This window comes from Myxine glutinosa, chromosome 9 (genome assembly GCF_964187855.1).
Source record: "Myxine glutinosa chromosome 9, kmMyxGlut1.1, whole genome shotgun sequence".
In the NCBI taxonomy this organism is placed as follows: Eukaryota; Metazoa; Chordata; class Myxini; order Myxiniformes; family Myxinidae; genus Myxine; species Myxine glutinosa.
In genome coordinates, this window is record NC_136269.1 from 137,502,580 (window position 1) to 137,526,907 (window position 24,328).

The following is a 24,328-nucleotide window of genomic DNA, read 5'->3' on the forward strand; positions in this document are numbered from 1 at the left end:
CATCCCGATTGCAGGTTGTGGGTTCTCTGATTCCGTGCACCCTTCCAATGAGGGGTACAGTTCTCCTGGCCCTTCTGGGGCCGCGAACCCGCTGTCCATCCCATTAATTTCTGGTCCTCTAAATGGATTGCCCGGGCTAAGGTGAACCTGAGGGGCGGCTGGTCTAGTTTTCTGGGGGTCTAACCCCTGGGGGAACAGGGGCGGGGGTGGGAGAGGTGGCGCCTGTAGCCCGGGGACAGGGCTCAGGGCTTGGGGGGGTAGAGGCATGGTGGCTACCTCCCCTGTCGCGGGGTCTTGGTCCGGATTATGGACGAGCGGCATTAGCCGCTGATTTGCTTGCTTAACTACCTCCTTAATTGTTTTGTCCTGAACCTTGTCTGCTTGTTTCTTTTGGCCCTGAAGCTTCAGTACTTCCCCTGCCAAGCTAGCCTGTCTTGAGGCTGCCAGTCGCTTCATTCCTTCCTTTTCCCACCAGCCATACACTTTCCAGTAATCGGGTGGGAAGTGTTTCCTTTCCCTTTCTAGCTTATCCAAAGCTCCGTACAACACTTCCAACTTGTCAAGTGCAAACGATCCCTCCTCTGGCCAGGGATTATTTAAATCTTTAGTTAACACAGCCCAGTCCTTTACTGGTCTTACCGCGGCAAAATGATGCCTCTTAAACATGAAAGATGCCGGGGTTCCCTTAAGGGGTTCCCCTTCTTTCATTAGCTTGCTTCCCATCTTATTGCTCTGGGCTGATCCTTCCTGGAAAGTTCTCGGCCACCTGGTTCAACCTTTACGGCTGTCCGACCTCACTTTTCCCCTTTCCCTTGTTAACTATAACGTTACCCTTATCGAACGTTATCTTTACTGATATCCTGCGCAAATCCTATCCTTTAGCGTTATTCTTACTCTTAATGTTTTATCCTGGTGATTTTAACAAAGCCACGTCATTCTGAGGCCTAAAATGAGCCTTTACTTACAATTTCTGTTCGAGTGCAGGCAGCGCGGAAGACAGGGAGACTGAACCCGCTCGAGGGAGGAAGATACGAATTTGGAATAATAGCCCTCTGATATAAAACAACTCTCACCTTTAATCAAATCAGCGTGCCGGCGCCGGCCTCAGGCAGCCTTCCTCCTGTCGTTCGGGCTCCGTTTCCCGTCGTCCGGTGCTGCACCCCACTCCTGGTACCAAATGGTAAGAAGCAGCTCTTCGTTTGCAAAAGAAGTCCACAAACAGTTTGAGAATGACGCAGCTTTATTAAATACCAACTTATACAGATCCGGAGGAAGCGAACATCGACAGCACGACTCGCCCTTGTGCCACGTTCAGCCCTTCCTAAAATGCATTGATTCACAGTTCACTTAAATAGGAACATGCTTATCAGAAAATCTCCGAGAGAACAAAGGAACTGGCGAGAGTTCCTCCAACCGTTATCCCTAGCCCCCACCGTTATCCGCTCTGTCATTCGGGGGAGTGCAGCACGCACCGTCGAGATCCGGGCCAGATGTGTTTCAGGGCTCCGAGGTGACAGGAAATATAACTCACAAAAGAGGGAATCGCATTCTTTGGTTCCGTTAAGATCGTAAAGTAACTGAGTTTGCCTGATGAGTTCCAGGTGTAAAAGGCACCTTTGGTTCACCTTCTTCATTTTTAAACACAAACTGAAGCATGTTTATTGTAATTCAGGCGCCGCTATGATTATATGGAATATAATTAATGTTTTTAATGATCTATCAAAAGGTTTATGTCTGCAATCCGAGCATTCTACTTGAAACTACACATTCCACGCGCGTATAAACGTCCGCCAGCCCGCGGCTCGAGGCGCCATCTGCGGACCGAATGGAGAGAGTTTATGACCGGGCTTATCTTGCATCGAGAGGGCACACGGAGGACGAGCCATCCGTCCAGCACGAAATGCATCGAGTACTTTCCCATTTATCCACAGCAAAGCGAAAACCCCTTTATTTACTTATGAGAAACATTAAGCAACATTTTAAATTATAACATATTATTCGACCGACGTCTTATACAGAATTCTAAGCAATAACGAATCTACGACTTGACAAAGATACCAAGATACCTTTTGATACCAAGATACCTTTTAAATTTGCAAGATACCTTTTAAATATATGCAAGCAAGATACCTTTTAAAGGCAACATACCTTTTACTAAGATACCTTTTGATACCAAGATACCAAGATACCTTTTAAATAGCAAGATACCTTTTAAATACCAAGATACCTTTTAAATTTAAATACCAATAAGCAAGATCCCAAGATACCTTTTACATTTAAATACCAAGAAGCAAGATACCAAGATACCTTTTAAATTTGCAAGATACCTTTCAAATATGTGCATGCAAGATACCTTTTAAAGGTAAGATACATTTCACCAAGATACCTTTCTGCAAGATACCTTTTAAAGGCAAGATACCTTTTACCAAGATACCTTTTAAAGGCAAGATACCTTTTACCAAGTTACCTTTTGAGACCAAGATACCTTTTAAATACCAAGATATCATTTAAATTTAAATACCAATAAGCAAGATACCAAGATACCTTTTAAGTTTGCAAGATACCTTTCAAATATATGCATGCAAGATACCAAGATACCTTTTAAAGGCAAGATACCTTTTACCAAGATACCTTTTAAAGGCAAGATACCTTTTACCAAGATACTTTTTTTTAAGATACCTTTTAAAGGCAAGATACCTTTTATCAAGATACCTTTTTGCAAGATACCTTTTAAGGGCAAGATACCTTTTACCAAGATACCTTTTAAAGCAAGATACCTTTTACCAAGATACCTTTTAAAGGCAAGATACCTTTTACCAAGATACCTTTTAAAGGCAAGATACCTTTTACCAAGATACCTTTTAAATACCAAGATATCTTTTAAATTTAAATACCAATAAGCAAGATACCAAGATACCTTTCAAATATATGCATGAAAGATACCTTTTAAATACCAAGATAACTTTTAAAGGCAAGATACCTTTTACCAAGATACCTTTTACCAAGATACCTTTTAAAGGCAAGATACCTTTTACCAAGATACCTTTTAAAGGCAAGATACCTTTTACCAAGATACCTCTTAAAGGCAAGATACCTTTTACCAAGATACCTTTTGATACCAAGATACCTTTTAAATACCAAGATGCCTTTTAAATTTGCAAGATACCTTTCAAATATATTGTTGCGGATATGAGGATGGCATTTTTTTGATTGTGTGTATTGGTTGAGTATGGCCCCTCTTGCCTCCAGAGTTGTATAAAGGTAAAAAGGGCGTCTCGGTAATTAGTCCAAAAGCATACACGTCAGCCAATCATGGAATACCCCTGTTCGATAGCTTATATCTTATTATGTGTCTTAGGGTAAGGCTGTGTCTCCCATTAACTTAAATACTCCATTGTACCAAGTGAAATAAGAATAGGTCCCCTTTCATTTCATTTCGATGGCCAACTGCATTTTGGGCGGTTTTCTTCAACCACCATTGGCCACGAGGCAGGGTTGTGGAAGAAAGGCGTGTCTCCACCTCGTCATAGAGGGGAGGAGTGAGCCAGCCCCGAACAACCAACTAAGCACGAGGGGTTTGGTTTGAGAGGGCGGAGGAAGAGCGTTTGGGGGAGGTTCGCAAAGGTTGAGGGGCGGGGCCTATATAACCCGCCGGCGGGGCGTTCCCCAAGCAGTTGAGACAAGGAGAGACGAGTACAAAGGAAAGAGCTGGGTCGTCAGAACAAGAGCGCGTAGAGAGATCCATGACAAGAGCTGAGTTGTTCGTCAGGGGTGGTCAGTGGTTGCGTTGAGTGGTTGCGTTGAGTTGTCGGTGGAGAAAGAGTGGTTGGACCAAGAAAGAGAGAGGAGAGAACCCGTCACGCCAGACCCCCCACCAGCGCGTCGGCTCCACCAAGCAGCTCCGACCCGTGATCCCGCGCACACGACAGGCCCGGTGGCATCAGCGGCCATCGAGGTCCAGCCCGACGTCCCGTGCGGGATCAAGCTCCAGCCAGCTCCGTGCCGTCCTCCCCCCTCCAGCCACACACCTCCTTCCAGCCAATCCACTCTGCAATTCCCTGTGTGAGTCGTCTTTGTTTGTTCTGTCCTGGGTAGTAACTAAGTCTGTATAAGCTAGTAATTTTCACTGTGTCACCTGCGTCTCATGTCCCCTGTAAATAATCGTGACTGCTCTTTTTGCTTATGTGTGTAAATAATAATAAATCCCGTTACTCTTCTGTACGTCTTCTTCCTCTTTGCATTCGGTCGCTTTAGAGTTTTCCAGATTGAGTAGCTGTGGCGCGATACGGCCAACGTTGGGTGAATCGGGTTTAGTGGGGAACAACTGTTCGGCCGCGGTTATATCTCCGCTCGGTAAAATAACATCTAATCCGCGGACCGTAACAAATTGGTAGTCAGGAGTTGGGATTCGAACCTGGCACTAAATTTATTTAGCCCAAATTTTGGACACCAATTGTGTTATTACAGTAACAAATTGGTGTCGGGGAGTGAGATACGAGGCCCGAAGCGCGCTTAACGCGCTCAAAATTACGAGCTGCTGAAAATTTGTGTTTTAAAGCAAAACCCGAATTTTGAAATCGCGCCATGGCTGGTCAAGGCGACGGGATGCCGGTGGGAGAGATAAGCGGGGTGGAATCGACCCAGGACCTCGGGGAAATGTATGTGGAGGAAAGGGAGGAGGAGAACATAGGCAATGTGGTTGAGGGGGTATCAGGCGCACAAAATGGCGCTCTCGCGCACGTGGTTGAGGGGGCCACGGCCGCGGAACCAATGAGCGCGGCCCAAATACAAGCCTTCATGGCCCAATTCATGGTGGAAATGCAGAAAAAAAAAACGACAGTATGGAACAAATGGAAAACAGAATAAGGGCTAATAGTGAAAAAATGGAAGACCGAAGGAGGGCTGATAGTGAGAAAATGGAAAACAGAATGATGGGGGCCCTTATGGGAGAAATGGGGAACCGGATGGAGGCTCAGAGTGAGCAATTGGGGGTAATGAGGGATGGAGCGAGGGCTGATAGTGAGCGATTAGAGGGCCAAATGGGGGCAATGAGGGACGAAGCGAGGGGTACCGGTGAGGGATTAGAAAAAAAATTTGAGGGGTTAGACAATAGGATAAAAGAGGTAAAGAATGGGTTAACGGGGTGGAAAATAGAATGGCTGCCCAGGAGAATCAGTTAGAGGGGGTGAAAAATGGGTTAATGGGGTTAGAAAATAGGATGGAAGGCAAATTGCGGGGGATAGGGGAGCAATCCGCCCGAGAAATTAAACAGATGGGAGAGCAGATAGAAGAGGTGAAAATCGGGGTAGAAACCAAACTGGATGCTCAGAGGGATGAATTGGGACAGATGAGGGCAGCATCTACAAAGGAGAGGGAGGAGATGAAAGAGGAGATACGACGAGGTGTAAGTGAGGAGGTCTCGGGGGTACGCGAGGAGGTAAAGCGAGGCGAAAAGCGTATAGAGAAAGAGGTGAGAAATGGGACGGCAAAGTTACAAGGGGGAATAGAGGACCTGACCGAGGAGGTGGAACAGCTGACGGTGGGACAGACGGAGTTAGTGGAGCAGGTTCAAAGGAACACTGCGGTATTAGGAGGGTTGAAAGGGACACAAAGAGACATCAAGGACGACTTAATAGCGACACAGAGGCAATGTCAGATGGTACGTGAGGGACTGACAACGAGGTTGGAAGAGGTGACAGAAGTAATGGAGACGAAGGACCGAGAGGTGAGGACGCACATAGAGACGGTCAAAATAGCCTTAGAGGACGAACTTGAGGAGACGCACCGGGAAATAAAAGAGGTGAAGCAAAAATTAGAGGAAGTGGAAGAAGAGGTGAGTGAAATTAAGAAGAGACGGACAGAAACTAAGAGAGAAATACAGGAGGAGGTGATGGAATATGTGCAAGGTCTGTGTTCAAATCATGATGGTGTGCTCACTAACCAAATAAAGAGTTTGGAGGTGGTGAAGGAGGTGCGGAGACAAGGTGCCAAGGTGAGTGGCGAAATATTCGGCAATGTATATGATGTGAGGAAAGCTTCAGTCGGCTTGGGGGTTGATTCGGATCCGGGTGTTCGTGAGAGGCCGTTGGTGAAGTGTGCAACAGGTCTGGTGTGCGAAAAAAGAGGTGTGCGAGAATGTCCGACTCTGGGGTGTGTGAGGAAAAAGTGCACGCCAAGGAGTGAGTGTGCTGTCGAGAGTGAGTCAGTCGTAGCGCGTGTGCGAGGGAGCACATGGAAGCGCGGTGTGGTGAGTGTTACGGAGGAAGTAACGAGAGAGTGTGCGCAAGAGGATGCGCGAGAAAGGTGTGTAACGGACGGGTGCATGAGGAAAGAGTGCGCCGTCAAAAGTAAGGGAGAATGCACACCTGTGGTGAGTGTTACAGAGGATGTAATGAGAAAGTGTACACCTGTGGTGAGTGTTACGGCGGAAGTAACGGGAGAGTGTGCGCAAGAGGATGCGCGAGAAAGGTGTGTAACGGACAGGTGCATGAGGAAAGAGTGCGCTGTCGAGAGTAAGGGTGAGTGCGCTGTCAAGAGTGGTGGTGAGAGTAGTAAGAGTGACACGGAGCGTGAGTTGGTTGTGACAGGTGAGAGAGGATGTACACCTGGCATGGAAGGATGCAAACCTGGATGGTAGAGCGTGTGTGGGAATGCACACTTGAGTTGGTCGTGAGGCACGTGGTTGGGTGTGCGAGTGAGAGCACACCTGTGATTGTCATGGAGGAGGTGACCGAGAAGGGGGCGCGAAGAGGTGTGTTGGTGAGGTGTGCGAACAACGAGTGGGTGCAAAGGTGTGAGGTGGTCAGGTGTGTGACCAAGTCTGTGAGTGGAATGAGTGTACCTGGGTGTGTAAGAGAAGGTGCAATGACCAAGAGCAGGGAGACGGCTGGATGTATGAGCAAGAAAGGGGTAGCGTATGCGTGTAAGCATGCAGGTGAGGCATCGACGGTAACCGGGTTAGCGGTTAGAGCGACTTATAGCCGAATCGGGCCCTCGGTGCGCGTCGGGCAGCTTCGCGTGCCGCGAGGACCAGCGGGGATCCGAACCACGGCAGGTTCGAAAGGACCGCCGTACGTGATCCACGCTGGGCCGCGTTTGGAACGGCCGCGTCCGTGCTCCACTAGGCGGAGCGGGCAGCCCGATAGGAAGGGTCGTCATGGCGACCCCTTTTTGTTAAGGCATTCCGGCAGGTCGAGATCGGGCCATGGGATGGCTCCGTGCCGAGGTGGTGGGTGGGATCTCGGCCCGGGTAAGCCCCCCGTCCCTGCACCAAATGCGGGACGTATCCAGCCGCTGGCACCAAACAACCCGCATTCATTGCTCGGCTTTACGAAGCCGGGCTGTAGAAGTGAATTGGCGCACCGAGAGGCATTAGCAAGTAGACTGTAATGATGAGGATAGTGGTCTGGACCCGAAATTAGAAAAACAAAATTTTATGATTGGCAAAGGATTGGCAGTAATGATTGGCAGATGATGGGTAGAGCGATTGGCAAATTTTTGATTGGCTGAAATTATGGTGAGCAAAATTTATAGTAAGAGATGCCCCATGTGATGGGATGGCAACTCTGTCATCCCTCACAGCGGGGGGGCAAAGGAGCACTAGTTTTATGGGGTTTATGGCAGTGTAAGCTCGCCGAGGGAGGGTTTGGATAATGTGTAGGGTCCTAGAGATTGACATTAGGTAACGTTAAGATTAGTTAGTGACAAGGATACCTGTAGTGGGGACGCAGGAAGATTAGTGTGGATGATAATGACGTGGTATGTGCTTAGTTTAAAGGGAAGACGGGGAGCACTAAGTTAGAGGGGAGCAGTTAGATGAGATGATGCCGTGTGAGTGTTGGAGGTATATTCAGAAGTGTATTGTGAAAAGTGTGTGAGGAACAGGTGTGATTGCACAGGTGTGCAACTGGACAGGTGGATGGAGCAGTGTTTGAGTGATGGTGATGGTGATGTGAGTTGTATTGACCAAATGGTCCAGGAAGGAAGGAGGGTGCAGGTGGCACCAGGTGTGAGTGCACAGGTGTGCACCAACAGGTGTGTGGAATACATGGAGTGTGGAGTATATGGAGTATTGGAAAGGATGGTCGTGGAGTGAGTAGGATGGAAACTGTGGAGTGGAGTGGATGGTGCGAAGGTGTGAATGGGGGAAGAGTGGACCCCCATCACGAATACCCGGGGCGGGTAGTGTAAGTGTTAGGTAGAGGGTATAGGTAAATTGTGGTTGGATATTGGCATCTGTGGTGCGGGTGGAAGAATGATGTTTGGATGGGTGCATGAGTGTTGTGGAAATGGCTGGGCGTGTAGCCTGTTAGTGTGTGTAGTTGGTTTGGGCACTCCACCACTGTGAGGATGTCGGCCAGGTGAGGCCGCAGGTGGGCTCTGGGAGCCGGTAGTTGTGGATGGGGCCCGAGGATCCGGAGGACGGACCCGGGTAGCCCAGTGCCAGAGGGCACCAAGGGGTGACAGAGCCAGGAGGGGCCTTCCCCAGTTAGTTAGGTTAGGGTGAGGAGCTAGGTAAGCTCGGGTGGCAACTACAGTGGTGGAGGTGTGCAGGTGGGTAGACCTGCTGGGAGAGCTACACGTCACAGCCCAGAAATTGTGCAAGGGCACCGGGAGATGAATCGGGGGAGTGAGACCCCAAATTGAGAAGCACCACAGTTTGGTCAATGGGAATTGGTTTTTAGAACCCATAGTGTAAGTGGCCAATGGATTGGCAGGGCAAGACCCCGGGTAGTGTAACGTGTGTTAATGTCATTTAGAAAGTAGTTAGGATGAAGGATCTCCTCGCACCATCTGCATCCACTCACCTGAGGTGACAGGTACCTCCACACCATGCCATGTTTTGATTATTTTTATGTGCAAATGTTTTGGATTGTGAGACGCATCATGACGTGGGTGTGACATTGTGCTTGATGTTCCATCTCTTCCTCCTTATGAGGATTGATGACGAATTGGGTGATGGCAAATTTTGGATAGAGGGATTGTGGAGACGAATTTGGTGTTGAAGGGAAATATGGGAAGACGAGACATTAGCGACAAATTTGTAAATGTGTAGATTTTGTACATATGGGGTAAGGGCAAGGGTAGTGTAGGTGACAGGGGGGTGACGTACGGTAGGGACGAGCTTTCTCACTTCGCCCTCCGTGCGCATTTCGCCTTGCATTGCCTTATTGATGTGTACCCTTGTGACCTTACCGCTCGCTCATTTGTCTTTCCCCTTTTGTCTCCCACATGACCTGTGCGCCATTGGGCGCCGAGGGGAGCGTGCGTGAGTCGGCCATTGTGCGCCCGGAACTCTCAGAACCAGCTGTCTGCATCGATGCACCACATGATGGACCACATGTCTGTGGCCGAGCACCACTTATGGACCCCATGGGTTGGGGCATGGCCCCTCTGCTGGAACCGGCCATGAGGGCCCGAAATCTTGCTGGCGGACCTTGGCCACAGGGCACCGATGCCCCACAGGTGAACCACACATAGTCGGCCCTGTGGGCCATAAATAAAGAAAAATAAAACGGACACGTTTGGTGCATTTTATTATCACAAATAGGCCGCCAGAAAAGAAAAGACAACATCTGGAAGAAATAATAATAGCCAGCAGAGGGAGCCGAAGAGCAAGAGATCACCTGCAGGGTTAGGGGTTGTTGATTTATTTTTCTTGATGAACAATGGTGACTGCACCGATTGGTGCTTGAGGGTGTGTTGGTGCGTTATAGGTGCTTTCATGGTGCGTCGATGCAGAGCAGACTGTCTCCCCCCCCAGAAAGAACAATCACAGGTCCTGGGTTAGTCTTGTAAATAAAAGTAGTGTCAACTGTAAATAATGCTCCCCACCGTCAGTGTTTAGTTTGAAGACCATTCCGCAATTCGGTTAACTGTGGGCGTAAGTCTGTTAGGCAGGGTGCAATGGAGCAGCGGGACACATTTATTTATGTTTTAAAACTGTCGCACTCAGGGTCAGGTTAAAAGTAGAGGGAACTACACCTACGTGTCACACTAAATTAAAGTTATAGGCCCGGGACGTGCCTAAGAGGAGGAGGGTGCAGTGTTGCGGATATGAGGATGGCATTTTTTTGATTGTGTGTATTGGATTGTGGTAAACTGCTGTGTACCATTGGTTGAATATGGCCCCTCTTGCCTCCAGAGTTGTATAAAGGTAAAAAGGGCGTCTCGGTAATTAGTCCAAAAGCATACACGTCAGCCAATCATGGAATACCCCTGTTCGATAGCTTATATCTTATTATGTGTCTTAGGGTAAGGCTGTGTCTCCCATTAACTTAAATACTCCATTGTACCAAGTGAAATAAGAATAGGTCCCCTTTCATTTCATTTCGATGGCCAACTGCATTTTGGGCGGTTTTCTTCAACCACCATTGGCCACGAGGCAGGGTTGTGGAAGAAAGGCGTGTCTCCACCTCGTCATAGAGGGGAGGAGTGAGCCAGCCCCGAACAACCAACTAAGCACGAGGGGTTTGGTTTGAGAGGGCGGAGGAAGAGCGTTTGGGGGAGGTTCGCAAAGGTTGAGGGGCGGGGCCTATATAACCCGCCGGCGGGGCGTTCCCCAAGCAGTTGAGACAAGGAGAGACGAGTACAAAGGAAAGAGCTGGGTCGTCAGAGCAAGAGCGCGTAGAGAGGTCCATGACAAGAGCTGAGTTGGTCGTCAGGGGTGGTCAGTGGTTGCGTTGAGTGGTTGCGTTGAGTTGTCGGTGGAGAAAGAGTGGTTGGACCAAGAAAGAGAGAGGAGAGAACCCGTCACGCCAGACCCCCCACCAGCGCGTCGGCTCCACCAAGCAGCTCCGACCTGTGATCCCGCGCACACGACAGGCCTGGTGGCATCAGCGGCCATCGAGGTCCAGCCCGACGTCCCGTGTGGGATCAAGCTCCAGCCAGCTCCGTGCCGTCCTACCCCCTCCAGCCACACACCTCCTTCCAGCCAATCCACTCTGCAATTCCCCGTGTGAGTCGTCTTTGTTTGTTCTGTTCTGGGTAGTAACTAAGTCTGTATAAGCTAGTAATTTTCACTGTGTCACCTGCGTCTCATGTCCCCTGTAAATAATCGTGACTGCTCTTTTTGCTTATGTGTGTAAATAATAATAAATCCCGTTACTCTTCTGTACGTCTTCTGCCTCTTTGCATTCGGTCGCTTTAGAGTTTTCCAGATTGAGTAGCTGTGGCGCGATACGGCCAACGTTGGGTGAATCGGGTTTAGTGGGGAACAACTGTTCGGCCGCGGTTATACCTCCGCTCGGTAAAATAACATCTAATCCGCGGACCGTAACAATATGCATGCAATATACCTTTTAAATACCAAGATACCTTTTAAATGCAAGATATCTTTTACCAAGATACCTTTTAAAGGCAAGATACCTTTTACCAAGATACCTTTTAAAGGCAAGATACCTTTTGATACCAAGATACCTTTTAAATACCAAGATACCTTTTAAATACCAAGATATCTTTTAAATTTAAACACCAATGAGCAAGATACCTTTTAAATTTGCAAGATACCTTTCAAATATATGCATGCAAGATACCTTTTAAAGGCAAGATTAAAGGCAAGATACCTTTTAAAGGCAAGATACCTTTTACCAAGATACCTTTTGAAGGCAAGATACCTTTTAAAGGCAAGATACCTTTTTCCAAGATACCTTTTGATACCAAGATATCTTTTAAATTTAAACACCAATGAGCAAGATACCTTTTAAATTTGCAAGATACCTTTCAAATATATGCATGCAAGATACCTTTTAAAGGCAAGATACCTTTTACCAAGTTACCTTTTAAAGGCAAGACACCTTTTACCAAGCTACCTTTTGATACCAAGATACCTTTTAAATGCCAAGATACCTTTTAAAGGCAAGATACCTTTTACCAAGATACTTTTTGATACCAAGATACCTTTTAAATACCAAGATACCTTTTAAAGGCAAGATACCTTTTACCAAGATACCTTTTGATACCAAGACACCAAGATACCTTTCAAAGGCAAGATACCTTTTACAAAGATACCTTTTAAAGGCAAGATACCTTTTACCAAGATACCTTTTAAATACCAAGATACCTTTTAAATTGAAGTACCAATAAGCAAGATAGCAAGATACCTTTTAAATTTGCAAGATACCTTTCAAATATATGCATGCAAGATACCTTTTACCAAGATACCTTTTGATACTAGGATACCAAGATACCTTTTAAATACCAAGATACCTTTTAAATTTAAATACCAAGAAGCAAGATACCAAGATACTTTTTAAATTTGCAAGATACCTTTCAAATATATGCATGCAAGATACCTTTTACCAAGATACCTTTTCATACCAGGATACCAAGATACCTTTTAAATACCAAGATACCTTTTAAAGGCAAGATACCTTTTACCAAGATACCTTTTGATACCAAGATACCTTTTTAAGGCAAGATACCTTTTAAAGGCAAGATACCATTTACCAAGATACCTTTTAAATACCAAGATACCTTTTAAAGGCAAGATACCTTTTACCAAGATATATTTTGATACCAAGATACCTTTTAAATACCAAGATACCTTTTAAAGGCAAAATACCTTTTACCAAGATACCTTTTGATACCAAGATACCTTTTAAAGGCAAGATACCTTTTACCAAGATACCTTTTGATACCAAGATACCTTTTAAATACCAAGATACCTTTTAAATTTAAATACCAATAAGCAAGATACCAAGATACCTTTTAAATTTGCTAGATACCTTTCAATTATATGCATGCAAGATACCTTTTAAAGGCCAGATACCTTTTACCAAGATACCTTTTAAAGGCAAAATACCTTTTACCAAGATACCTTTTGATACCAAGATACCTTTTAAAGGCAAGATACCTTTTACCAAGATACCTTTTGACACCAAGATAGCTTTTAAATACCAAGATACCTTTTAAATTTAAATACCAATAAGCAAGATACCAAGATACCTTTTAAATTTGCAAGATACCTTTCAAATATATGCATGCAAGATACCTTTTAAAGGCAAGATACCTTTTACCAAGATACCTTTTAAAGGCAAGATACCTTTTTGCAAGATACCTTTTAAAGGCAAGATACCTTTTACCAAGATACCTTTTGATACCATGATACCTTTTAAATACCAAGATACCTTTTAAAGGCAAGATACCTTTTACCAAGATACCTTTTGATACCAAGATACCTTTTAAATACCAAGATACCTTTTAAAGGCAAGATACCTTTTACCAAGATACCTTTTGATACAAAGATACCAAGATACCTTTAAAAGGCAAGATACCTTTTACGAAGATACCTTTTAAAGGCAAGATACCTTTAACCAAGATAACTTTTGATACCAAGATACCTTTTAAATTTAAGCAAGATACCAAGATACCTTTTAAATTTGCAAGATACCTTTCAAATATATGCATGCAAGATACCATTTAAAGGCAAGATACCTTTAACCACGATACCTTTTGATACCAAGATACCTTTTAAATACCAAGATACCTTTTAAATTTAAGTACCAATAAGCAAGATACCAAGATACCTTTTAAATTTGCAAGATACCTTTCAAATATATGCATGCAAGATACCTTTTAAAGGCAAGATACCTTTTACTAAGATACCTTTTGATACCAAGATACCAAGATACCTTTTGATACCAAGACACCTTTTAAATTTGCAAGATACCTTTTAAATATATGCATGCAAGATACCTTTTAAAGGCAAGATACCTTTTACTAAGATACCTTTTGATACCAAGATACCAAGATACCTTTTAAATACTAAGATACCTTTTAAATTTAAATACCAATAAGCAAGATACAAGATATCTTTTAAATACCAAGATACCTTTTAAATTTAAATACCAAGAAGCACGATACCAAGATACCTTTTAAATTTGCAAGATACCTTTCAAATATGTGCATGCAAGATACCTTTTAAAGGCAAGATACCTTTTACCAAGATACCTTTTACCAAGATACCTTTTGCCAAGATGCCTTTTGATACCAAGATACCTTTTACCAAAATACCATTTGATACCAAGATACCAAGATACCTTTTAATGGCAAGATACCTTTTACCAAGATACCTTTTGATTCCATGATACCTTTTAAATACCAAGATACCTTTTAAATTTAAGTACCAATAAGCAAAATACCAAGATACCTTTGAAATTTGCAAGATACCTTTCAAATATATGCATGCAAGATACCTTTTAAAGGCAAGATACCTTTTACCAAGATACCTTTTTATACCAAGACACCAAGATACCTTTTAAATACCAAGATACCTTTTAAATTTAAATACCAATAAGCAAGATACCAAGATACCTTTTAAATTTGCAAGATACCTTTCAAATATATGCATGCAAGATACCTTTTAAATTTGCAAGATACATTTCAAATATATGCATGCAAGATACCTTTTAAATTTGCAAGATACTTTTCAAATATATGCATGCAAGATACCTTTTAATTGTGCGCGTGTTGTTTGTGTGAGTTGGCAAAGCCCTTCCGACCTATAAAATGGTACAAAATGAAGTCACTGTTTCTGCCTGGCCCGTTACAGCACTACGTGAGAGTTTAATCCACCAACTATCTGATATATAATCATGGAAGCCAGGAGACAATCTGTGCAAAGAGAGCAATCTTTTTGTTCCCAAATGCTTGCCAAACACCTACTGAGGGTTACAATTGCATTCACACCTACAGTATATAGCATGAATGAGAACTAAAACGACATTCGGTAGAAAGAACATCTCCACCTGGCTGAACACTATGTTCTGTATCCCACTGATAGGCCGGATCTGGATTTGTAGGTGAACCAAAATCTAATCGGCTTGTTCTTGTCGCCAAACAAACTCATCCACCAAGTTTTGTCAAATATCATGCTATATATTGTTTTTGACCTCAATAGTAAAGAATCATTTAAACAATTATTCTATCCGGATCCGGATCTTCACCGAAATCTAAACAATTCGTCCTTGTCACACACCGAACATGTCCACCAAATTTCATCCAAACCCACCCACAACTTCTTGAAATATCCTGCTCACTCACAGACAAACAGACAAGGATGAAAACCTACCCCACACCCACCTAAATCGGTGGTGGAGATAAAAAGAAAAATTCCCAGTCAGACCATTACTCGTGTCTCCATGCTTTTCATGGAATGCTACATGGAATAACCATCAGCATATTCGCCGATTTGTCCAACTTCAAGCCTCTTTTCCATTACCACCCCATTACCATCCTGACCTCCCTGCCCACAACCCTTGAGAAGTGACAAACATTTATGCGATGCTAAATAAATGGACAAGAAAGAGCAATCAGAGATTGCAGACCCTCGCCAGGACATGTTTTTGTGTTGTTTCGGATACAGTTCGTTTTTATATCCAAGATGGCTTCCAAACCACGTCACTGTTGACGGTTTTTTTCCCAACATTATATCCCCAGGGGGTAGTCAAACATATTGTTTAACATTTCGCATCGATCCATTCAGTGCTTTCAGAGAAGAACAATAATTTCATTTCTGCAGTTTTTGCATAAAATCCAATATGGCTGCCAGACCGTGTGACCTATGACTTAATTGTTTTAAAAATTTATTCCCCATGGCTATTAGTTAATATGTGTGGAGTTTCATATCGATCTAGTAAGCCTTTCTGGAAAAGAAGATTGTTGAAGGATTTTATTTTCAATCCAATATGGCTGCTGAACCACGTGACCGATAACGTCATCAATTTCATTCTCACAAGCAATGTTTGTGCCGATCAGGCTCAATAAATGTCAAACTGATTGGATCAAGCGTTCTACTTGTTCTAATTATGCCGTCATAATGAAGGCACCGATGACATCATCAAGAATATACATGTTCCCCATGGAGAGTACTTGACAATGTGGCACGTTTCCAAGATGGTGCCTGTACCACGTGACCTATGACGTCATAATTATCATTTTAAAATTATACAGGAGCAACTGCTCCTATGGCGAAAATTTCGTGTCAATCGAACCAAGATCTCCACCTCGTTTACTCGTGTTCACTCTTTCATTCCTCTTTTCTCCCGCCTCTGGAACAAACTCCCTCACTCTATTCAATCCCACTCCTCCCTCCAGGTCTTTAGAACAGCTGTTCACCACCATCTGTTATCTTCTCCCATCCAAAACCTTGATCTTTTCTACCCCCGTTAATTCACCCCAGATCCACTTTTCTGAAATTCCGACTTCTTTCCTGGAAGTCCTAGCTATGTCCATGTGGTTTTTTTTTTTTTTTACCTCAACTCCCTTCCCACGCCTCCTCCCCCCAAGCCCTCTCCCTCCCACAGATCTCCCGATGTCCCTGCTCTCAAATGTTGTACTTGTGTGCTTCCCCTTCTTTCCCCATGTTGTCTCCTGCTCCCTTTATTTCATCTTATGTGTCCGTTTTTTTTTGTCATTAATGTTAGCTCTTACATGAGCCTCGATCTCGTATACAAAAAAAACCAAAAAGCAAAATACGGACAAACAGACAAATGGACCCAAATACCCTCTCCTCTTGCGAGGGTAAAAGGTACGCATAGCAATTCGAGAAGCAATATTTGACATCTCCGCACGTAATCCATGCAATATATTTGTAGATAAATAGAGCGAGACCTTTCTTCTTTTTCACGGTGTTCAAAAACAAAACAAAAGAAACGGACACACAGACATATAGACCCAAAAGCAATACCCTCTCTTCTTGCGAGGGTAAAAGGTACGCATAGCAATTCGAGAAGCAATATTTGATATCTCCGCACGTAATCCTTGCAATATATTTGTAGATAAATAGAGCGAGACCATTCTTCTTTTTCACGGTGTTCAAAAAAAAGAAAAAAGAAACGGACACACAGACATATAGACCCACATGCAATACCCTCTCTTCTTGCGAGGGTAAAAGGTACGCGTAGCAATTCGAGAAGCAATATTTGACATCTCCGCACGTAATCCATGCAATATATTTGTGGATAAATAGAGCAAGACCTTTCTTCTTTTTCCACGGTGTTCAGGCACCGAAACCCTCGCAAATCTAATATTGTAAATCTCGGCCTGACATTATCTCTTTCTTTCCCAGTGCTATAATGAAAATAGCTGCATCTGCTTTCCACAATCAGGAGAGAAAGTTCTCCTTGCAAAACACGAACAAAGGTCGGAGTCCAGATGAATGGGGGGCTTAAAGAATCTGCTTCTGGACTCGTGTTTGGCGTTGATGGTGCTTAAAAGGTAGACACCTTTCCTTTCCCGGAGAGCTGTATTTTCACCTGTGCTGGACCGCATTGGGTTTGCATCAAAGTGTTCTGAAACGGTGTGAAATCGCACGTTCTTCCGAAGAAGCTGCAGTTGTCCCGCAATCCTTGGGATTACACAGATGAAGGTGCTAAGCTGAAGATGTCTTTACCAGACTGGGAGCTGTAATGATTTTGAGCGTCCGCTGTGAGTTGGGAAGGTCGGCGGTTCGACCCCAGCTGAGTCATACCAAAAACTTTTTTGTTTTAATGGTACGAGCTGCCTCATCCATTGACACTCAGAATTTTAAAAGGATAGAGTGTGGACCAACCAACCATATGTTGGCAACACTTGATGATGGGCCCAATGGTCTCCTCCTGCATCGAAGTCCCTTGTAAGGAAACACATATTATTATGGTTTCTGCAATTGGAGTGGTGCTGGTCTTCAGAACCTTGTATGAATTGTTTTCATCTTTGGATATGGGTCATGTCCTAATGGACTCATATTTGGGATAATCGAGTCTCACTGACATTGGTGACCTGGTTCCGCAGGTCACACTGCATCAACCTGGGTTGGTGCATCTGAAATCTGTTACTGCGACCAGGACGACATCAGCTCAGGCAGACACAGAGACCAGTTTTATTTTTTTGAGCTTTTTAAATATACAGTATATATATTTTTTTAGATTAATAAATAGGAATATAAATCATTAAATTGATATATGTGGGGAAATTACATGCCCAGGCTAGGAATCAAACCCAGGTTCTCTGGAAAACCGTACCAGTGCTCTGCCATCTGAGCTATCTGGGCGACCCTGACCAAGCATGCAATCTTCCCACACATATGATTGCCACTCTCTTTCCGTCAATGCTTCCGGGGCACTCGCTGCCAACCATAGGAGCACCACCGGCCTGAACACGAGAGGGTCTTCCTCCAATGGTGCGACAAATCCATGTCCTCTATTATAAACAGCACTGGTGTGGTGTTTATAATAATTGCTTCACTACGCCCCCAGTGGTGTTTATTTATTATGTTTATGATTTTATTATGTTTATTATTTATTATATTTATTTATTATGTGACTAATACGATATTCAAGGTGCTGAAAACTCTTCTAACATGTTAGCCTGGATTACTTACCTGCCTGACAGCAAATGGTGAGAGTATTGAACCCTGAAAAATGTTTTCCTTTGTGGAACAGAGCTTCTTGGGAGACCTGTTTCACAAGCACGGGCGTGATGTCCCAGGAAACAAGCTGGATGAATACACAGACACCATGGTGAGGTCGCCACCCATACACAGACACCATGGTGAGGTCGCCAACCATACACAGACACCATGGTGAGGTCACCACCCATACACAGACACCATGGTGAGGTCACCACCCATACACAGACACCATGGTGAGGTCGCCACCCATGCACAGACACCATGGTGAGGTCGCCACCCATACACAGACACCATGGCGAGGTCGCCACCCATACACGGACACCATGGTGAGGTCGCCACCCATACACAGACACCATGGTGAGGTCGCCACCCATACACAGACACCATGGTGAGGTCGCCAACCATACACAGACACCATGGTGAGGTCGCCACCCATACTCAGACACCATGGTGAGGTCGCCACCCATACACAGACACCATGGTGAGGTCGCCACCCATACACAAACACTATGGTGAGTTCGCCACCCATACACAGACACCATGGTGAGGTCGCCACCCATACACAGACACCATGGTGAGGTCGCCACCCATACACAAACACTATGGTGAGGTCGACACCCATAATACACAGACACCATGGTGAGGTCGCCACCCATACACAAACACTATGGTGAGGTCGACACCCATAATACACAGACACCATGGTGAGGTCGACACCCATAATACACAGACACCACGTTGAGGTCGACACCCATAATACACAGACACCACGTTGAGGTCGACACCCACAATACACAGACACAACGTTGAGGTCGACACCCATACACAGACACCACGTTGAGGTCGACACCCATACACAGACACCATGGTGAGGTCGCCACCCATACACAGACACCACGTTGACGTCACCATCCATACACAGACACCATGGTGAGGTCGACACCCGTAATACACAGACACCACGTTGAGGTCGACACCCATACACAGACACCATGGTGAGGTTGACACCCATACACAGACACCACGTTGAGGTCGACACCCATACACAGACACCATGGTGAGGTTGACACCCATACACAGACACCATGGTGAGGTCAACACCCATAATACACAGACACCACGTTGAGGTCAACACCCATACACAGCCACCATGGTGAGGTCGCCACTCATACACAAACACCATAAGGTTGAGAACCGCATCATGGATACGAAAGGATTTTCAATCAACTTCCGCTCTACCTGCAAATTCCTTCCTTTTTTTTTTTTTTTTTTTTTTTTTCCTGGAAATCGCACGATGTAAAGGTACTTGTACACGTTTGATCTTGAAGTCGTACCTGTAACGAAGGTGACAACTCGCGCCCGCCCCACAATTCCTCCTCCGTTCCTTCGTTGGGCGACTTCTACCTGTACAAAGGAGGCAGAGCGAGTTCAAGCAAATGAAGGCCGATCATCGAATCATCAACATTGGAGGAACCATCACACGGGATGTTTAGCAGAGCCGTTGGGGGTTGATAAACATGGAAGGGACAAAGTGGCTTTATGGAGGAATCTGAATGAGGGCAAAACTTGTGCAATCACATTGAACTCGTTTTAAGCCAAACGGAGTAAAGCATCCTTCATTTCCCTTTGGTATTGAGAATTTGCATGATCATTGTTTTGCATAATCGTCTGGCTCCATCAAAGACTTGTGGATGCGCGTCCCAGAGCGCTCAGGGATCAGCAGCAGCACATTAGGGATGTACAGTACAGTGGACATGATTAATCTATCAGATGGAGATGTACAGTACAGTGTCTATGATGAGTCTATCAGATGGAGATGTACAGTACAGTGTATATGATTAATCTATCAGATGGAGATGTACAGTACAGTGTCTATGGTGAGTCTATCAGATGGAGATGTACAGTACAGTGTATATGATTAATCTATCAGATGGAGATGTACAGTACAGTGTCTATGATGAGTCTATCAGATGGAGATGTACAGTACAGTGTATATGATTAATCTATCAGATGGAGATGTACAGTACAGTGTATATGGTGAATCTATCAGATGGAGATGTACAGTACAGTGTCTATGATGAGTCTATCAGATGGAGATGTACAGTACAGTGTATATGGTGAATCTATCAGATGGAGATGTACAGTACAGTGTCTATGATTAATCTATCAGATGTAGATGTACTGTACAGTGTATATGGTGAATCTATCAGATGGAGATGTACAGTACAGTGTCTATGATGAGTCTATCAGATGGAGATGTACAGTACAGTGTATATGGTGAATCTATCAGATGGAGATGTACAGTACAGTGGACATGATTAATCTATCAGATGGAGATGTACAGTACAGTGTCTATGATGAGTCTATCAGATGGAGATGTACAGTACAGTGTATATGGTGAATCTATCAGATGGAGATGTACAGTACAGTGTACATGGTGAATCTATCAGATGGAGATGTACAGTACAGCGTCTATGATGAGTCTATCAGATGGAGATGTACAGTACAGTGTATATGATTAATCTATCAGATGGAGATGTACAGTACAGTGTCCATGATGAGTCTATCAGATGGAGATGTACAGTACAGTGTATATGATGAATCTATCAGATGGAGATGTACAGTACAGTGTATATGATTAGTCTATCAGATGGAGATGTACAGTACAGTGGACATGATTAATCTATCAGATGGAGATGTACAGTAGGCCTACAATGTACATGATGAATCTATCAGATGGAGATGTACAGTAGTGTACATGATGAATCTATCAGATGGAGATGTACAGTACAGTGTACACGATTAATCTATCAGATGGAGATGTACAGTACACTGTACACTCCATCATCCATCATCTATCAGATGATGATAGATCTATCACGATGAATCTATCAGATGGAGATGTACAGTAGGCCTACAGTGTACATGATGAATCTATCAGATGGAGATGTACAGTAGTGTACATGATGAATCTATCAGATGGAGATGTACAGTACAGTGTACACGATTAATCTATCAGATGGAGATGTACAGTACAGTGTACACGATTAATCTATCAGATGGAGATGTACAGTACAGTGTACACGATTAATCTATCAGATGGAGATGTACAGTAGTGTACATGATGAATCTATCAGATGGAGATGTACAGTAGTGTACATGATGAATCTATCAGATGGAGATGTACAGTAGTGTACATGATGAATCTATCAGATGGAGATGTACAGTACAGTGGACATGATTAATCTATCAGATGGAGATGTACAGTACAGTGTACACGATTAATCTATCAGATGGAGATGTACAGTACAGTGTACACGATTAATCTATCAGATGGAGATGTACAGTAGTGTACATGATGAATCTATCAGATGGAGATGTACAGTAGTGTACATGATGAATCTATCAAATGGAGATGTACAGTACAGTGTACACGATGAATCTATCAGATGGAGATGTACAGTACAGTGTACACGATTAATCTATCAGATGGAGATGTACAGTACAGTGTACACGATGAATCTATCAGATGGAGATGTACAGTACAGTGTACACGATTAATCTATCAGATGGAGATGTACAGTACAGTGTACACGATGAATCTATCAGATGGAGGACTCGGAATTGTCAAGATGGAAATCCTTAGATGTGGACACAAGTCGGGTTCGACTTCGAGGCCAGGTCGTCCTACCTGAGCTAGTACACTGACCTTGGCCCAACAGACTGACGAGGAATTCCGACGTGTTCCAACGTCGGTAAAAGTGACGTCTATTTAGCAACGTTGGCCCAACGTCGGCAAAGGTTGTAATGGTCGCCAGAGGAAAAAGGATTTCCAACATGGTCCAAGGTCGGTAAAAGCGACGTCTATTTAGCAACGTTGGTTTAACGACAGTCTTATGGCGTAAAATAGATGGGACAATTGACAATTGTTGGGACAATGGACAATTGTTGGACAATGGACAATTGTTGGGACAATGGACATTTGTTTGAAAATGGACAATTGTTGGGATAATGGACAATTGTTGGGCCAATGGACAATTGTTGGGCCAATGGACAATTGTTGGGACAATGGACAATTATTGGGACAATGGACAATTGTTGGGACAATGGACAATTGTTGGGACAATGGACAATTATTGGGACAATGGACAATTGTCGGACAATGGACAATTATTGGGACAATGGACAATTGTTGGGACAATGGACATTTGTTGGACAATGGACAATTGTTGGACAATGGACAATTGTTGGACAATGGACAATTGTTTGGCCAACGGACAATTGTTGGACACTGGACAATTGTTGGGCCATTAGTGGGCTGACGTCAGTGTGTTCACTGGGACCCGACAAAGTGGCTCCGCACGGTACGGATTTTACAGGTATTGCTTATTTGCACATCAATAACTGAATATGGATGTTTCCTTAATGGTGTTTCTCTTTGTTATTGATAAGCTGAGCTATCCCTGCATAACCAGTGCAAGTCGCATCAGAGTGAAGAACTGATGATAACTGTAATCATTTAATTCCCACAATTCTCACGTTCTGAAACAGGTCCCATAGGATGCTGCAGAGGAAGCAAACTTACCTCCGGGCTCTCTAGTCTGGGGTCGATTCCCAACAGGACTTCAAACTGTCCGATGGGGGCTTCACGAGCCTCGTGTTGCATCATAATGTGCGCCATCGCTCGGATGGATGTTAAGCCGGATATCCCGTCTGCTAGAATTAGATGGTGGACCTTAAATATCCCCTGGTGTTCTTCGTGAAGAGTAGACGAGTTATCACCGGTGCTCTTAACATATTACCAATGCTTCCTCAAATCACCTTCAATCGAACGGCAGGCCTGGCCAGCTGGATCGTGAAAAACGTGGGTCAACAAAGTTCCCCGAATGACCTGACAAGGAGGGATTAATTGGGGTTATTAAAGTAGTAGTCATAGTAGTAGTAGTATAAACAGTTGTAGGTGTAGCAATAATTACATTTTGAAAACACACATCCACACACCACAACCACAACCACAACCACACACACACACACACACACACACACACACAAACACCACAACCACACACACAAACAGACACACACACCACAACCAGACACACACACACACACACACACACACACACACACCACACACACACACACACAAACACCACAACCACACACACACACACCACAACCACACACACACACACACACACACACACACACACACACACACACACACACACACCACAATCACACACATACACACGCACACACACAAACATCACAACCGTACACACACACACACACACACACACACACACACACACACCACAACCACACACACACACACACACACACACACACACACAAACATCACAACCACACACACACACACACACACACACACACACACACACACACACACACACACCACAACCACATACACACAGAAACACCACACACACAAACACACAAACAAACACACACAAACACATATATACGTACACACTGCACTTATACCAAAACCTGTACATAAATGTGACTGAATGTGTTTGTAATCCAATCTCTAACCTTGCTATTCCTGTACCTGTAGATGAAGCTGTTTGACCGAAATCATGACGGGAGGTTAGATTTGACTGACCTTGCCCGGTGGGTTTGTATATTTCATCATCTAAACGTCACAAACTGTTGCATGCGTCACAGTACATCCCAGCACTGTTTATTAAATGAATTGGCTTGTCGCCATCAGCAAAACAGCAATCCATCGGTGTTTTATGATGTTGTGAGTAGTCTCTGTTCCATCAAATGTCTTATGTCACCACATGATGACTCGAAGAAACACCAATATGGTTACTTTTTCCAATCACATTGCTATGTGGTCTGTGCATTTTAAAGGATACAGTTTGAATTACTTTATCAGCTAGACACGAGACACGTGGTCTGATGAAA

The 24,328-nt window shown here is 44.2% G+C and overlaps 1 protein-coding gene across 1 annotated transcript in view; it reads left to right on the forward strand.

Annotated features, from left to right (window-relative positions):
* The window catches only part of LOC137412634 (secretagogin-like), a 187,026-nt gene that overhangs the window by 117,390 nt on the left and 45,308 nt on the right, over window positions 1-24,328 (forward strand). Inside the window, exons 6-7 of the mRNA XM_078785138.1 lie at window positions 18,423-18,500; window positions 23,973-24,028. Of these exons, the coding sequence (XP_078641264.1) occupies window positions 18,423-18,500; window positions 23,973-24,028 (134 nt within the window). The remainder of the gene's footprint in view (window positions 1-18,422; window positions 18,501-23,972; window positions 24,029-24,328) is intronic.